At 51.3% G+C, this 18,145-nt stretch overlaps 1 protein-coding gene across 5 annotated transcripts in view; it reads right to left on the bottom strand.

The window, feature by feature from the left end:
- The window catches only part of CADPS (calcium dependent secretion activator), a 221,235-nt gene extending 218,038 nt beyond the window's left edge, over positions 1–3,197 (bottom strand). For 2 of the 5 annotated variants that reach the window (XM_063347848.1, XM_063347849.1), the window contains exon 1: positions 2,684–3,197. In XM_063347848.1, the coding sequence (XP_063203918.1) occupies positions 2,684–3,070 (387 nt within the window). In that variant the 5' untranslated portion in view covers positions 3,071–3,197. The remainder of the gene's footprint in view (positions 1–2,683) is intronic. The other 3 variants (XM_063347845.1, XM_063347846.1, XM_063347847.1) reach the window with 2 other exon arrangements.
- Between the last annotated feature and the right edge of the window lie 14,948 nt (positions 3,198–18,145).

Raw genomic sequence — 18,145 nt, 5'->3', positions numbered from 1 at the left:
TGTCCTGCCCATGGGCAGCGACTGCAGCGGGCAGATCGGCAGAGTCAGGCCCTTGCATCTCCAGGGTGCCCACGCGTGCAGCGGATCAAACACCTCCCTCTGCAGCCTCTCCATCCGGCACTGGCAGGAGAAGCAGGAGCACGGTCCTGCGCGCTGGCCCCGTGTGGCGTGGGGACTGCAAACCACAACGCTTGGGGGTTTTCTGCATCCCATTTCTCCTGGGACAAAACCCTTCCCTTGCAAATAGCAGGCTGTAAGGGTGGAGAGGCAAATGGCACGTGGAGAAGGAAGCAGTTTATCCCCCCTCTGCGGATGAGGAAACTGAGGCAACAGCTCCCATCAGAGCAGGACCAAAATCTGGTTTCCTCCAACCTTTTTCCCCAAGGAGCAAAATGCATTTGCTCCACCCTGATGAGTCTTGGAGCATCTGGTACTTCCATCATTACCAAAGGTCCTCCAATACACAAAGTCCCCAGAGAGACCATTCAACCTGTCCGAGGCACCATGACAGAGGCTCAGTACCCAAGAGGGAACGAGTCCCACACCTTCACCCTCTGGTTCCCCTCAAGCCGGAGAAGGAAGGGTGGGCTTTCCCAGAGGGATGCGCCAGGAAAGCAGAGGAGTCCAGCAACAAACTCCAGGCTCTGGCAGTCCTTTAATTGACTTTAATAGGAGTCTTGACTAAGGAAAAAGGGCAAGGATTTACTCCCAGCATGACAACTGAATACAGGGATATACAGAAGAAGAAAACCCAGAATGAATTCACCTTTAAAAGGGTGAATTCAATTTGACATGTGTTGTCAAGTTAAATTTAGTTTTCCCAATTCTATCTCACTGCTAAGTTTGAGGGGAGATAGTAAGCCCCCGAGACACACCTATTTTAGCTATTTGTATAAATAAGCCAGATGCATTTCCCTACATTGTTCATTTTACAGAGAATGGATTATTTCCTCCCAAGATCCTGTGTACCTTCCCCATTCCCTTGACTATTGCTGCCGGTTTATCATTTTTTCTCATTACTCCTCATTTCTCTTGTTTCACCTGTACTTTATTCCCTGCTTTTCTCTTTCCTTTCCCTCTTTCTGTCCCTTCACAGAGCAGTATTTTGATTTCAGGGTCTATGAATCACTCTTCTTCCCAGCCACTCTTCTCCGGACCACTGAGACTCTGACTATTCCTTTAGAAAAACTCCTTTCAATTTCATGTGAGAAACAGTTGCAGAGCTTGTTTGTTTGTTTTAATTTCTGCAAGACTAGCAATTACTTAAATCCCATCTTCTTTTTCTAACACGAAGAAGCTGCACAGGAAACAAAAGCCAAGACGACTTTGAAAATACACAGTCTGCTAAAAAAAGGGTTGTAGGCAAAAACACATATTAAAAATGCTTCAAACCTAACTATATCTTTGCTCAGCACACAAAAGCAGATCATTCAACCTTCCAGCAACACCAGATTGTCCTATATTGCCTTTAAACTACATGCAGTACGGATACACTTTCCTACCTCCGTATGTTGCAATGACTAATAATAGTCCTGTGGTGTAGCAGAACTGAATGTCGTTTGCATCAATACATCCAGGAGTCTGCCTGATTTATAAAGGTCATTTGTGAACACACAACGATATCAAGGCTAAAACTGCAGTCTAAAAAATTCAACTGAAAATGGGGGAAAACAATCAGCCAGCCGTTCCAGAGAGCTACGTCCCATCACAGACCTAACTCTGGCTACTACAGGGAAAAAGTTGGCTGCGTTTGGCTGAAAGGCACCCGTGTCCGCATCCCAGAGAAACTTAATTCCTGCCCCGGCCCATGAGCTTGTGCCTTAGCGGAGAAACAAGCTCCAAGCCGTCTCCTCGGGATGGGGAGCCCCGGTGAGGGTCTCCAGCCCAGCCTCTGCCTGGAGCAGCGCGTGGCCCTGCTGCGGTGACGCACTCAGGGAGGAAGAGTCAGGATTGTGGCAGCGACTTCATTGCAAAGCTCTGCTGTCACGTTTTGCCGGGAAGCTGGCGTTGGGGAGCTCGCCGCGCATAAACACTTGCAAGAAGTTGAAATGAGACTCGGTAACTCCCCAAGTCAGTGCCAGCAGTCCCAGTTAAGCAAACTTTGCAGCCAGCACAGAGTTGCAGAATCCGTTTGCAGGAGGCAAGGGCACACGCCTGGTGTTTTCCAGCAATATAACCCATTTCTCTCCTTTTGACAACCTTTAGATGGCCAACATCCCAAACTTCCCAAATCCCGACGTTGCATAACTAGGAGCAATGCCATATGTCAGCGCACCGGCTCTGTGTGGGAGACCACAGAGGGGTGACAAGGGGACAGGGGGCTTCCCCATGCCCTGGCACAGGGCTGCTGCCGGCAAAGCCCACCCGTGTGGGCCCAAGGTGCCCTCGCCGGGATTGCCCTTGGGGTGCCCGGGCAACTGTGGGCCTGGGGAGTGCTTGCCTGGGGAGTGGGATGGAGGCTGGGGGGCAGCAGGAGAGGCAGGGGGGCAAGCAGGGATGGAAGCAGGGGGTATTCAGAGGAGCATGAAGGGGGGTGAGGTAAGCAGGGGGCAGAGGGGCAGCTGGGGGAGCAGGCAGGGAGGCAGGTTGCTGACAGGGGGTAGGAGGGCAGGGGCAGGCAGGGGGCAGGCCGGGGGCTGCCGGGGAAGGGGAAGCCGGACCCGGCCGTGCAGCCCGGCGGTACCTTCTGCTGCCGGCGGGCCATGTCGGTGGGCTGCTTGGCGTTGAAGGGGTAGGCGATGCAGCGCATGACGAAGACGTAGAGCTGCAGCTTCCTCTTCCTCTCCTCCTCCTCCCGCTGCAGCCGCTCCAGCTCGTCCTTCTCCTTCTCGCTGGCCACCGAAGGGCTGGGGCTGGCGGGCCGCGCCGCGCCGCCGCCGCGCCCGCCCGGCTGCAGCCCCCCGCCGCCGCTGGCACCGCCGCCACCGCCGCCGCCACCGCCGCCGCCGCCCGGGCCCTCGCCGGGGCGGCTGGGCGAGAGCCGCGCCGCGGCGGGCGCCAGCGGCTCCTTCCCGCTCTCCTCCTCCACCAGCTCCTCCGACTCCTCCTCGCTGGACGACGGGTCCAGCATGGCGGCGGCGGGTGGGCTCGGCCGGGGCCGGGCCGGCTCTGGGCTGCGCTGGCTCCGCTCGGCTGGGCTCGACGCCGCTCTGCCCGGCTCCGGCTCCGGCTCCGCTCGCCGCCGCGCCCGCGCGCGCCCCCGCACCGCCCCGCCCCGCCCCGCCCCGGCCCCGCCCCGCCCCGCGCGCGCGGGCGCTGGCCGCGGTGCTGCAGGGCGGGGGGCGAGGCAGGGAGCGGGAGGCCCCGCTGCGCATGCCCGGTGGCGGCCGGCGGGGCGCGGCCCAGCCCGGGGCGCCGCCCGGGGCCTCGCCTCAGCAGGGCCGCGGGGGACCGGGGGGTTCGCCGGCCGCCGGGTGGGCCGCTGCCGGTGCACCGCTGTGTCCTCGGTGTCCCCACGGAAGCCGCTGTGTCCTTGGTGTACCCACAGCCACACAGATCTCTCTGTGCCTGCGGTGTCCCCACAGCACCATACAGACACCGCCGTGTCCTCAGTGTCTCCACAGCCCAGCACTGAAACCACTGTGTCCTCGGTGTCCCCACAGACACCACTGTCTCTCAGTGTCCCCACGGCCCCACACAGACACTGCTGTGTCCTCAGTGTCCCCACAGCCACATGGGGATATTACTGTGTCCACAGTGTCCCCACAGACACCACTGTCTCTCAGTGTCCCCACAGCCCCACACAGGCACTGCTGTGTCCTTGGTGTCCCCACAGACACCGCTGTCTCCCAGTGTCCCCAAAGCTCCACACAGATGCTGTTGTCTCCTTGGTGTCCCCACAGCCACCCAGAGATACCGTTGTGCCCACAGTGTCCCCACAGACACGCACAGACGCTGTTGTCTCCTCAGCATCCCCACAGACACTGTGGTGTCCTTGATGTTCCTGCAGCTAGATGGAGATACCACTGTGCCCACGGTGTCCCCACAGACATCGCCATCTCTCAGTGTCCCCACAGCCCCACACAGACACCGTTGTATTCTTGGTGTCCCCACAGACACCATTGTGTCCTTGGTGTTCCCACAGCCACACAGAAATATCACTGTGCCCACAGTGTCCCCACAGACACTGCTGTCTCTCAGTGTCCCCACAGCCACACACAGCCACTGCTGTGTCCCCCCAGCCGTGTGAGCCACACGACTCCCTGCAGACTTGAGGCTCTTGGCAAGTTTGCTTTCCACCAAGCAGCTCTTCTTGCGCCTCAGCACAGCTAAAAATCTTAATTGAAAAGTGATGCCGCTAATAAATATTTCACCCAAGTCACTAATTATTACATGTGTAATGATATCGTGGTGTTCTGCTTTGAAGATTACCTGGAGCGAGCTGAGGACTTCAAGAGTAGCTCTGAGGGATGAATCAGTGAAGACATTGTGTGCGTTCAATATTTTAATTTTCGGTGCTTTTCAGATCCGATTGAGACTTCCTTTGCACGCACATGTGTATTTGTGGTGGGTGGGTGTTTTCAAGGTTTGTTTTTTTTCTGCTCAATTAGCAGTGCTTCTTTTGTAAATGTCAAAATACCTGTCACCTGTGATACATGTTAATAAATGTTTGTTTCACTTTGGGGGAGAATAGATAAACATCGACTGTTGGTGATGGGGCTGTGAGATTAGCTCACGGGAGGGGAGACGTGTGCTGCTTCAGGCCACGTGTTTTGGGATTGTCACATCAGCTGAGCTTTCTGAGCTCCTTGCCCACTTCCAATTAAAAACTCAGCGTAGCAGATGAGTCTGGAAAAACTTCAGGGCCCTGCATTTCTGAAAGCCACAAGGAGCGGCTGAAAAATTGTCGCAGAGGGGGAAAAATGGCTTTTAGCCTTATCTGCTGGAGCTGTGCCACCCTGCGTGTTACACATGCAGGAACAACTACGCTTGGTGGCCAGGCTCACTGCCACCACCATGGGAGCCTCTTCTCCCACAGGGACACCGGCAGCACAGGGGGGGCCAGTGGCCGGCTACAGCCCTGTGGCTCTGCATGGCATGGTGTGGGAAGTCCTGGGGGTGCTGAGCTCCCTGCAACGAAGAGTAAAGTCATCAGATTCCTGCAAGCAAAGTTTTCCCTGTGATTCCCACTGGGAATCCTGTTTCGAAAGGCTGGGATTTGGAGCCTCGCTCCCCTGGCACTGTGTGGGGATGTCCGTGGCTCAATCTTCTTGCGACCAGTCTCACGGAGGGCATCCTGCCCAGGGTGTCAGGGTGAACTCTGCAAGGCAGAACCTTTGCACAGCCCTGGGGAACCCTGGACCCGCCGAGGGTGTGGATGAGGTCCTACAAGTGCCCGGTGCTGACACGCACCAATACACGTGGCAAACACAGCTCCAGCCCTGTTTCACATGGTGTGGTGTTGGGACACAGAGGCTGGGCCAAGTTGAGGTTGGGAAAAGGTTTTTCAGTCCCTCTCAGCCTTCTTCAGGATCATTTCACTTCATGCCTATTTATTGTCTCCCCAAACAAACAAATAAAAGTACCATATCGTTGCTGTGATGCGACTACCTCTCCTCACGCAAGGGTCGTGTCATGTAGTTGTGCTGCCAGTCCCTTGCGATGGGGACAGGTCGTACAGCACCTCCTAGTGCCATTTTGCCTGGCACGTGTGTCCTAGCATGACTAGCGCAAGGATGACTACCACAAGGGTGATGGGAACATCTCAAAGATCTCTTCACCCGTAAAGTTCTCTTATTTTTTAAAGTCTCTTTTGAGGTTCTTAAAATTGATGCAATTTTCATATTATTCATCCTTAAAACCTCACTGCCCTGAGTCCAGTTGTGCCAACTGCGAAGGCAAAGAAACCAGAGTCAATTACGTCAGTGCCTATAGGAGTAATACCACAACAGAGGAGAAGCCTTTGTTCTTAGGGTTTTCAAGAAAGAAATGCTCTTTATTGTACTGGAGAATGGAGAAATTGCTTTCTATGTCATGAGGCTGCGGGTGCCCCATAGTTTAGGAGCTGGATGTTGGAAAGCTGCAGCTCTCCGTATTCCGGGTCCCAGACATGACAGCAATGAAGCTCTCTAAGATGATCAGAGGAAAATTGGACCATTTTTTATGAAAGGTTTTCTTTCAGTGGTGATTGCTCTGAACTGTTTAGGTGGTTGGAAGCGCTACAGATAACTCTGCAGAGGTGGATTCGCTGGAGGAAAGCAGCTGGGGATGACAGAAGCAACTTTTGCTGGTAGGAACATCACAGACATTCCGTGTCTATCTATAGAGACAGATTGACTTTTCTGACAGATTGTCAGAAAAGATTTCTTAAATTAATTGATGCAAAATAGATACATACAACCACCCAAAAAAATGTGTTCTTCTTTAGGAGCTTTCAGAATTATATTTATCCTTTAGTGGGTGCAATTTTGCTCACCGGAGAACTCTGAAATTGGATATGCTTGAAAGGGCCTGACGAGACATCCAGGCACGGATTAGTCAAGGTTCCTCTGGAAGTGCTGCTGGTCCAGAGGAGCAGGGACGCATCACCCTCAGAGTGATCGACACTTTCTCTGTCCTTAATTCACACAGCTCTGTTTTCCCAGTGGTTAAGTCCGAACGTACGGTTACAACATTAATGCTTTTTCCTGAGTAAAGGAAAAAACAAGGTCAAAAAGTCTCAGGCTTCTTGCTTTCTCTTTCCAAATGCCATTTTTGTCCAGAAAGGTGTATGCAGCTCCCTCTAAAACATCTCACACTTACGAATGCTTGCATCCTAACCTAAAGCAGCACTATTACAGCATCTTCTGCTGGCAGCCAGAAGAGTAGGATTTTGAAAAGCTTTCATTGTGAGCCTCCCTGCACCTCTTTGTGGCACTTTTTGCAGGAGCCGAGGGCTTCCTCAATGGTGTTGGAACATCCTGAGGAATATTGCCCCGTTAAACACTTGAACGGCGTGTGAACCCTGAATTTTGCATCTAGAAAGATGATCTGAAACACGTCTGGGTGAGCCAGCAAAGCAACTGCACAACAAGCACGACTGTCCGGCATCCTGTAGGTAGGGAAGCAGCGCAAGTGGAGCGATCATAAAAATTATGTGTGCGTAACTTCCAGTGGTAATATTTCACGGTGGGTAATTGTGTAATTACCCATTATGAGTGGGTAAATGCAGACAAATGAGAGCATTAGCTAAGTCATTTTTGATATTATATTGGTGTATATTGCTGTTTGCTCAGGGTACTAAAACAGAAGCTGTTTGGGTTAAAAGGATGCGTAATGTTGGGCAGTTTGTTTTCAAGATGCAACACAGCTGCAAAACCCACGGCCCTTTCTAGCTTATCACTTTGTAGCAGGCTCCAGGAGGTTTCAAAAAATCTGTCCCTACCTATTTGTTCCCAGCATCACGAAGTAATTGCTTCTTCTAAAACACTTTCCAGAATAATTACCTAATGAGATCCAAAGTGTCCGCATTGCCAGCTCTTTTGCGGGTTCCAGTAAGAGGCAGTGCACACCCTGTGGGAATACTGGACCTTGGTGCCTGCTCGCGTTTACACGACAAACATGGAGCAGCAAACATCCCTGTGGACACCGTAACGCTTCTCACCTCTCCTGGCTGGAGCCACCGCGGCTGCGGGAAGGAGACCTCAGGTGTCCTCAGATATTGCAACCAGCCTCAGTTGAAGAATATTAAAAGTGTTTTGTGAAAGGTTGCAGATTTGTTTCCATTTTGTAGGGTGTCAGAGGGAAGAACCTGCTGATATTAGAAAAAATCACTGCTGTAGCATTCGTATCCCTCTCCATTTATTCCCATTAGATGGGGGAAATCAGTGTAGATAATGATTTGTGGAAATGGCTGTAAAGAAAAGCAAAGCTGAAGCAGGGGCCCTTAGTCTGGAAAGGGAGTGGCTGTGGACGTGGCACCGGGTGCTGCAGCGCTGCCTTTGCCACCAGACTGGCAGGACCCAACCGTCTGGAAGAAACCCTCAGAAAGAGTAAACTGCATTTAAAGCAGCCATTTGGGAGAGCTTAACTGAATAGCTCCCACAGGGAGGCTCACATTTGCATGAAAACCAAACAAATCCCCGGTCTTTTTATTAATCCTGGTTAAAGGCCTGAACCAGAATATTTATGAAAGCTGGAAGCAATTAGCGCCTTTGTAAAATCTATGTGCACCAATGGCAGCGAATCATGGAGATGATCTAGAAGGGAAAAGAGAGAGTAAAGCACATCTCTCGTGCTGTTTAGCCTTCCCTGAGATCCCTCATGGCCACGGAAAGTTGCTTGCACTGAACGGGAGATTCAGAAATGGAGGTGAGCCCGCAGCTGCTGGGACACTCACTGCTTCTCCTCACTGGTCACCTATGGCACCCGCTAGCTCCTGTCCCTAGCCCAGCTGGGATGGAGTTGATTAAATGAGCCAGGGATGATTTGCCTTATACCTGCAGTATGCTGGGGACGGATCTGAAAATGCTGGAGGGGTGTGCTGAGATCTAGGCTAGGATTCACCCTTGCTTTGAGACCATCTGGACGAGCAGAGCCGCTCCTGGTTTCGGGTGATGAAGAGGAGGACACGGCACTGCCCAGTGCCAGCCACCTGGGAATCACGCCTCGCCTGCCCGCTGCTGCTCTCGGCGCGTATAGGAGTCCAACATCTGTGATCATTTGTTCTTTTGGCTGTTACTCACCACAACCCCGTCCCTTTGGCAACGTGCCGTAAAAACCTGAAATAAGTGTTTGCTCAGCTGTACCTCTTGTTTTGGAAAAAGCAATTTTGCAATACAAGTCTGAATTTTGTACGGTAGCCGGTGACATGGGAAGGGGAAAAACGAGACAAAGGAAGTGGCAAAGAGTCTACTTAAAAATATCTCCCAGTTCATAAAAATGGGAAATTTCAGTGGCAAGTGAAGGAGGAAGCAGAGGAGCTGCTGAGGGCCAGCCTGGCTTAGGCTGTGCACCAAGTAGTGCTGAGTAAATGGTACCTTCTCCCGAGGACTTGCTGTGATCTCCTTGGACACATGCTGCAAGGGGCCAGACAGTTTGCACCTTGCAGCTGGGCAGATTAAAGAACAGCGGTTACAACACTGGATAACGAGAGCGTGCAAGTGGGCAGGTTTGAGCAACACATCCTTTCTTTTAGGCTTGAATAGAGCCCGGCCTGCGGCTGCAGAGTGCCCCTGTGAAACGCTGCCGCTCAGTAATAACACTAATTTACAGAGGGGAAACAGAAATCCTGGTGTGTCCTAGGCTCCGTTTATTTCACCATCTCCTAAAATAGCACAGAAAACAATCCTCGTTTCTTGGTAACAGCGTTATATAGATTGCTGTGTCTTCCAAACAGAATGGCTTAAGCCAGTGCTCTTTTCACCCCTTCACAGAAGCTCAGCTAATATTTACATTGGGATCCTGGCTGCATCAGGGCTGCGCTGGGAGCAAAGCAGGGGCCAGGGAGTGCTGCTGGCCTCGCTTCACCCCTCGGCATTGGGGAAACGTGGGATGAAGAACGGATGCACCGCAGGAGACCCAGCTGCTACAGCTCCTAAGGCCCTGGACCCCCAAAAGCTGGGGTGATGCTGCTGCAGCTCTGCATTTCTCTTACCAGTGCTGTAGCATCTGCTCAGCATCCTCCCTGCCCTGCGCATGGAGTACAGCACTGAGCTCCCTGAATTACAGCATGGGCAAGAAAGTTTCCTTCCTTCAACAAATTGCCATCTCAGGGGGCAGCGTCCAGTTGGTTGAGGGTCGGTCCCTCCTCCGTGGTGGGATTGGTTATCTGTGTCCTGCTCGGTGGCAGCTGCCAGAGCCCGACTGCCAGGAGAGATGGAGTGTCCCGTGCCAGCCACACTGCCGGGAAACTGGGGCTCGCAATGAGGTCACCTCCTAATCTATTTCTGGGTAGTGTGTTTGAAGATGCTTTGGGAAAGCATGTCAGTCCCTCAAAAAAGTCGGTTGAGCTGTCATTTTCCGTCACCTCTCCCCACCCTTGCAGGTGCCGGGGGCTGCTCTCCAGACCTGATTAGCATCTGCAGGGAAATGAGACCTCCCACAACAGCCGGGCTCCAGAGTCAGAAATAGCCGGGTGTGCTGAGGTAGGAGTGCTTATTCCACCCTGTAACTGGATTTAGGCACGCTGCAGCCGCTGCTGTGTGTGGGGTGCTGGTGGCTGGGTTTGAAGCAGCCCTGGCCTCCGGAGGCAATGCTGTCGCTCCCCAGCTCTCTGCCTCCCACGGTCCTCCTGTGGGAAGGAGGCAGCCAGCACATCAGCCTTGGTGGCTTCTGTGCCTTGAGGCTGATGCTCGTGATGCTCCACCTGATGTGCTTCTCCCAGGCACCTGCTATTGCTCCAAGGCACCGGGAGAGCAAACGCCGCAGGGAGAGAAGGGGGGATGCACGATGAGAGGCACATCAAGGCAGGGGCAGAGGAGGAGAGGTTGAATTGCTGCCTCGTAACACAGGGTAGGAGGTAGGGAAATTTAACCACCGCATGATGGAAAACATGCTGGACGCCCGGCTGCTCTCCTCCCCTGGGCTTGAGCAGGGCCTGCTCACCATCAGGGATGCGCTTGGCGCTGGCTGCCGTCTTTGCAGTCTCTTCGTAGGGTTTATTACACCTGGTGTTAAAATAAATAACACAAAATTAGCCCGACACAGCGGGACCTGAAGGAGGGGAGATTTGATGTCTGTGGCTACTCAGCAAAATCCACAAGTGAGGCGTTTATCTCTGCTTTCTGGCCAGACTGGCAGCATCGCATCCGTCTCGGGTTCAGCATCGAAATCCTTTTGCCAAACACTACCGAGAGGACTGTAGCAATATTTTGCTGCCCAATCAACACTGGCTCCCAGCTTCTGAGGCGTCTATAATTAAAAATGACTGAGGTTTATTGCAGATAGGAGGACCACGGGAGATTTATTAAATGCACCCTACTCTGCTAGCCCAGAGCCTGGAAATAATTGCAGCTGATCTATTCCAGCATGCAGAGAGCTCCTACAAAACCTGGGCTGGATTCCTGCTGCCATTCGGTGCCCGATTGCCATCCCCGGGGTCACAGCAAGTCAAGGTGCATCTATTTACTTATTTTTAACTTTCTCATGGTAGTTTTTCAAGTGGTCCTCACATTTCAGGAAAGCGGCCGGAGAAGGCAGCAATCGATTTGTAGCAATTATGCTCTGGCTGAGTGATTGCTTCTCTGAATGTACAGTACTCCCACTGCTAAGGAAATAACTCCTAATTTCTACTAGGCTTTGAAGTGTCTTTATTCTGGAAGGGCTGATTTTACTGGTCTTCAACAGATCACTAAAAAACTTTCAGCTAGTGCTTGTTTTCACGGTAATTATGAACCCTTAAATTTCTCTTTGCACGAGCCACTTCCTCAGGTTTACAGAAGTGTCGAGATGGGATTCCTCTGGGGACATGAATCTCACTTTTTATTAAACAGCCCAATCATAATGAATGCCTCAGAGTCACCATTTTAAAAGAAACGCATTATCAGTACTGCAAAATCTATGTGAATTAATATGTAATATCAGTAAGTAGGACGCTCGAGCAGTATTTTAGGCACAGAATAAATATTTAATGATTTCTGTTCCAAATTTAGTGTGAAAGTGATTTAAATGCACAGCATGCTCCCTGCTTACATATCAACAATTTGACACAAATACCAGCCGGCTGCTTGCGCGCTTCCCCGCGATACCGCTCGGGTGCTGCGGAGCATCCTCGCCAGTGGCACGACCATGGCTTGCAGCACTTTGCATTTTCTCTGCTATTAATTCAGCAAAGGGCCGGCTTGTGCTTGGCAAGCAGACTCCGTGCTGCTCCCTAAGGACTCTGCTGTTGCCATCAGACGGGATGCGAAGAACGTCCAGCCCATGGAGTGTCCCATCCAGGAGCTTGGCTGTGGCTGGGAAGAGCAAAAGAGTTTGCAGATGGGGGGGGGGGATTTACTTGAACACACCCAGAAAGGGGCTCTTTCTCCTATGGTTATTTTGGAAAGGATGGTGAGTATCTTGACACACCAAGGCCCGTTGGCAGGAGAGTGTTTGTGTCCCCTCCGGAGCTGTTTGGCAATTGCTGGATTTGGTTAAGTTTTCTCAAAGGAATTCCTCTTTGACCACTCCAAAGGATCATTTTTTAATTATTCGCATGGGCAATGCCACAGCCAGGGTCCCGGTGAAATTCCTGGAGAGATCCCCTGGGAAAGTTTTAGGCTCCCACAAATTCAAAGAGGTTGAAAGCTGCTTTTAACCAATCCCTTGCCAAGTTTGATGAAAAAAAGGAAGACTTTGGCTAGACCAAACCAGAAAAAAAGTCAGCTTCATGCGTTTCACTTTGAACCACTTAGATATTTCAATGTCTCAGCTATGTCCACATTCTTATGGATAAATTAGAAACCCATAGCCCATACAGATGAATACGGGCACTACAATGTAAATCCGAAGAAGCACGCAGCTGTGGGTTCAGCGGTGGGGGCTGCTGCGTTCAGGAGACCTGGGGTGACTTTGCAAAGTCAGTGAAGAACAATGCTTGACTTTTTCCTCTCCATTTGCTGCAGGCAGCCACCTTGGACGAGGTGCTGCTGTGGACATCCGTCTGGCACCCGCAGGCACAGCCCTGCTGCCACCTCACCCTTCCCACGGTGGGCTCTGCCTTCCCGGGCAAGGCAAACGAGAAAACTCTGTCTTATAAAACACCCCTGCGCAACCCCCCGCCCTGAGTCGGGGGTGTGCTCACCGAGACGAGACGCAGCTGATCCAGGCTCACAGAGAAATACAGCCAAACACAGCCTTGGTAAAATTACAGACTGATAAAGCTGCTGAAGTTTGTGCGGAGAAAGAGATTTTCCTGAGCAGCGAGGGGGCTGGGTCTGTACCACCGTGAGTGTTGGCTGCACTCACACTGCGCGTTTTACAAGCTGGTAAAGAAACCGCTGGGTGAATTTGTGCCTTAAAAGCATATTAATGCAGGGAAATATGCCTCTTTACACCATGGAATCCTCCTCTAATAGTTTGATTACACTTTGATTCCCTAATTTACTGATGGGAAAGGTGCCGAGCTGCACAGATTTCAGCCTTCTAAGTAATTTGACATCTCTGTACGTGATATCACACAGCAGCAGCAACAGAATGGGCGGGTTTGATGTAGGTTTTAAAAGCATCGGTTTTGGATCTCTTCCAAGCATTTGTGCAGTCTTAGCACTTCCCATTACTCCCCAAGTATTTCTGTTGCAGGCAGCATCTCTCAGGTTAGATGCAAAATTTTCTCCTTCACCAAGAAACTTGACCCTGGGGTCACATCCAGCATCGTATATATATACATGCATAGAGAGACACACAAATGAATATTTCTACATTTAAGTGGTGGTTAAGAAGACAATAACAGCAACAAAATTGCTATGGAACTGTCTCAGCCTATTAATTAAAAAGCTTATGTTCTTTGTAATGATCCTAGGACACTACTAATTTTAAATAAATTATAAGAATGGTCAGATCGCTTAACAAATATAATTCTCCTGTATCATGGTGTCTGTGATACACAGGAGCACGTTACTGCCTTGGTCTTTGGCGGTGCTCTGAACTGAACACCATTCGCGGAGATATTAACACACAAAGAGAAAAAATCCTGTTTAACAGCAAATCAAGGGGCAACAGGTAGTCAGCGTTATAGGACATAGCTTTTCAGATTGCAGACTTGCTGAGTTGCTTCTACCATCATTCTCAGCCAGGGCATGGCTTGTCCTACAGAAAAATCCTATTTCAGCAGGTGGTTTGCAGCAGCTGGTCTGTGATACCGGCAAAGCCCTGGTATGGAACGGGGACAGCCGCTCCAGTCTCCCAGCGCTAATGCATCTCTCCCCATCTGGCATTGCCTCGAGGGCCGCACATGCTCTGGGTACAAGGGCATCCCAGCTTCCAGCCACACGGGTGCTGGCTTTCCAGGACACCCACCAGCTCCCCGTCAGTCTTGGTGGGAGCTTCTCCACCTAGACCCTCTTCGCCCTCTGTGTATCAATCAATCGCACATCTTTAGGACAAGTCCTAAACTTCATCAGTTTCGCAGAGCCAGGCTTCATTTCTCTGAGAGGATTGCGCTGATCAAGACAGAGCTCATTTCTTCTAAACAGCAGATTTTGAAAAGCGGGGCTGAAACACTGTTTGAACACTCGTTGCTTTATTGGCCTCCCTGGCATAATCTCTGGCAAGCTGATTTACTGCAGCTGTTTTACTGCGTGTAGAGCAGAGGGAAAGGCTGTGTGCTTCCTCGGCAGCTCTTTGGGCTGTGTGGGTAGAAGAAAACAGCTCCAGTCAGCCCCATGCCGTTACGGTGAGATGGGGGGATAAGGATGAACAAGGCAGTGTGGTCCTCAGGTGGGCTGAGAGCGAGGTGGAGAGACACCCAGCTGCACAGGGCAGCCTGGCTCCGTCGGAGCCATTAGAACTGAGTCTGCTGGGAGTTCAGCTCCTTCAGAGTCCCCAGCCAAGCTCTAGAGGGACCCAATGGAGGCTTGTGATCTTGGGCATTCTGCACCATAGAATCATAGAATGTGTTAGGTTGGAAGGGACCTTTAAAGGCCACCTAGTCCAACCCCCCTGCTATCAGCAGGGACATCTTCAACTAGATCAGGTTGCTCAGAGCCTCATCAAGCCTGGCCTTGAACGTCTCCAGGGATGGGGCCTCCACCACCTCTCTGGGCAACCTGGGCCAGTGTCTCACCACCCTCGTTGTAAAGAGCTTCTTCCTAATGTCTAATCTAAACCTCCCTTGCTCTAGATTAAAACCATCGCCCCTCGTCCTATCGCTACATGCCCTTGCAAACAGTCACTCCCCAGCTTTCTTGTAGGCCCCCTTCAGGTACTGGAAGGCTGCTACAACGTCTCCCTGGAGCCTTCTCTTCTCCAGGCTGAACAACCCCAACTCTTTCAGCCTGTCTTCAGAGGAGAGGTGCTCCAGCCCTCGGATCATCTTTGTGGCCCTCCTCTGGACCCGCTCCAATAGGTCCATGTCCTTCTTGTGCTGAGGGCTCCAGAGCTGGATGCAGTACTCCAGCACCACGCTGTATGTGCTTGGTGCCGTCTGCGCACCATGCTCTACATGCTTTGTGTGTACCATGCTGTATGTGCATTGCGCTGCCTCTGCACTGTGTTGTACACTGAGCCGTACGTGCCCCGTGCTGCACGTGTGTGCACACACCATGTTGTATGTGCACCGCGCTGTACCTGCACTGTGCTGCCCATGCCATCTCTGCTACGGGCATAGCCCCTGCTCGGTGCCCAGCCAGCACAGGGAGGGCCAGCTTGCCTCTAAAAGCATTTGTGGAAGCAGGGCTGGCAAAAACACAACGTGAAAACCACAAGTCCCAGCTCATGCTAATGACGACCAGCTGCAGGAGGGTTAGCACCACCGCTGAGGGTCGGGCAGTTTTACCACCAGTACGTGGAGATGGAAATAACTGCGAAGCCTGATAACTGTAGTGGTATTTGTGATTTGAATGAATGAGACAGTTGGCTCCCTGGACTCATCCAAATTTCCAAACACATCTTCAGATGGGAAAACAGCCAAAGTATTCCCTCCCCAAGGAGGCCGGCAATGGCAGAGGGGAGAAGAAAAGCAGCATTGCTCACTGGATTACAAACAGCTGGAAAAAGGCTAATATCAGCTAAAGTCTGCAGCTTGAAGCGCAGGGGGAGGTAAGAAGCTCTTCACTAGGAATAACCATAACTACACAAACCTGCCAGCAGACTCCCCAGTCACAGCAGGAGCCAGCACTTGTGTCACCCGGGCAAGCTGTCCCTGAGCAGCCTTTGTGCTTTGCCTTTTCCCTGCCGGATCCCATCACCGTTCAGTGCCATCCTGTGTGTGCAGGAATGTGTCTGTCACCGCAGACAGTAATGACAAGCCTCAGGGGGCTGATCCGCTGTTACATGGGAGGTACTGGGCTTGTACATGCTCCTGCATGATTAGAAAAGCAGGGACAGGTAGGCAGGGACACCTCTCTGCAGATGAGAGATGTCCAACCTTCCCTGCCCTGCAATGACAGGCCTGAGCTGAAATCGAAGGATACAACCAAACGTTTTTTGGCCACAAGTGATGAGAATGGATTTTCAAGGATGATTGCAGCCTCCAAACCCGAATGTCACCCAGCAATTCCTGATTGAACGTGCCTGCACTCCAGCAGTGCTTTAGTTTGGGATCCCCAGTCCCGACGCAAAGCCCTGCAGTGCGGGGGAAGCTGGCGTATCCGCATAGCTTATTAAATATTGTCTCAATCAAACATTTTGTGCCATTTTTTCAGCTTTTTGCCTGGGCTTGGCTCCCATTTCATTGCACTATTTTCTGCTAGGCAGCATCATATATTCCCTCTGCATAGACTTGTGTAGGCTCTGGTCAAGCCCTCTTAAAAGGCAGTAAATTATGCCGAGGTACCAAAGATACTAAGCTCAGGATTGTTCATTCAATGCTTGTGCTGCTTTATGTGAGGCTCTACAGCACAGCAAATACACCTTTCTTTTATTTAATTTTTCCTACATTTGAGATAACATGTTTCTCTGTCTAAAAAAGTACGAACCTATAAAGGTGCCATGTTTACTTCTAGCCTTCCTACTGTCCCTCGTCTCTTAAGAGTCTTACAGTTGTAGAGGAGCGAGAGAAGGAAAGCTCTCACAGGGCCACTTTCCTTAATGTTTGCTGCCCTTTTCCCCTGTGAAATAGAAAGTGGGTGACTAGGTAAATATTGCTGCAGTTTATCAAGCCCTCTGAGAGCGTATGTCACAGCATCCACGAGCAGACTGCCTCTCGCTGTCTAATTTCTCACGGTAATTCACAGCCGAGAAGCTGCTGCTCCCGGTGCCCTTGGCAGAGCATTGTCCTGGCAGGCAGGGAGGGCAGGGAGCAGGAGGCTTCCCAGGGAGCCCTTCCCAACATCACTGCCACATGGGAGGGGGGTTTTTGAGGGAGAAACTCTAAAACTTCACAATCTGCAGCATTTAATGAGATTTACAGTTTCACCTGTCCATGCACCCCCCTACTGGGGAGATGCGCAGGGGATCGGTGCCCGCTGGGATGTGCAGCCCCCATGGGGAGACGGGCTGAGCATTTCAACGCTGACACTCCCCAGGTGGCCATGACAAAGACGGCAAGCCACCATTTCCCTCCCAGGGAACTGCAACATATTCCCCATCGTGCTGATATTTACAGCCTTTGTTGGTTTATTTTCTTTCCAAAACATGTGTCTTCTTGTACTCTACTCTGAGAGCTTCTCCCGTTTCTGCTTCGCTCTGGCCAAAGAACAGAGCTGGGCCATTTTTCTTGTCGTTTCTCTATTTTTGCCTGCCTTTTTATATATGCTCTTTTTTTGCCCGCAAATCTCCCCGCACGCAGCTGGCCGTGCCTCGCCAGCCGGCTCAGCCGCTGGGGACTGGCTGCGGGACGATGTTCGAAATGGCAACTTGGCCCCCGACCAGTCACGGAAACAGCTGAGACCACAGACATTTCAGAGACCCACAGGGAAAAACAAAAGAAGCAGCAATTGCTGCTGCCTGTGATTTACAGGTACCGCGGGGGCCTTGGCAAACCGCTGTCTTCATGCAGCCACCTTCACCCCATCTGTAAGAGTAATCAAGGAATGAGCCGGCCTCTGAAAATGCAAACATGATGTATATTCTTCAAAGATCTGGCACTACTCTTCATTTTTTGCCTTTAAACATAAATCCAAGCACTTCCCTACATTAACAAAAAAATTGCTTGATTGCAGCCCATTAGGGGTGTCATTAGTGTTCTTGGTGCAGAAAAGCTTTAGGTAATTAACTTACGGGAAACTGGTGCTAAAAAGGGTATAAGATATAAGTTTAATAATGCCGCACAGATAATGAATCTTCCCTTAATGATGCACTGAGTTTGTCCAACATTTTTAAAGCATTTTGAAAGCTAATTTAATCTGACAAGGATGAATATGAGTAAACAAAACATGAAATTTAGCGAGCAGCTGCCAGTCATACAAACACCCTGTTCTAGTAGCTTCGTGTCTTGGTCATTTCACTGGTTTCAACAGGTACTTGAGCTTTCTGATGGGTTGCGCAGGCTCGGTCTCACACTGCCTGTGCGGTGCTGGGGCAGGAGAGGACAGGACCACTCAAGCACTCCCCTTTTCTTCCCCTTTAATTTCCACCTTCTTCTGTA

The sequence above is a fragment of the Chroicocephalus ridibundus genome, chromosome 10 (assembly GCF_963924245.1).
Source record: "Chroicocephalus ridibundus chromosome 10, bChrRid1.1, whole genome shotgun sequence".
NCBI lineage: Eukaryota > Metazoa > Chordata > Aves > Charadriiformes > Laridae > Chroicocephalus > Chroicocephalus ridibundus.
Note: the sequence above shows the minus strand (reverse complement) of the source record. Positions and strands in the feature narration are given on the sequence as shown.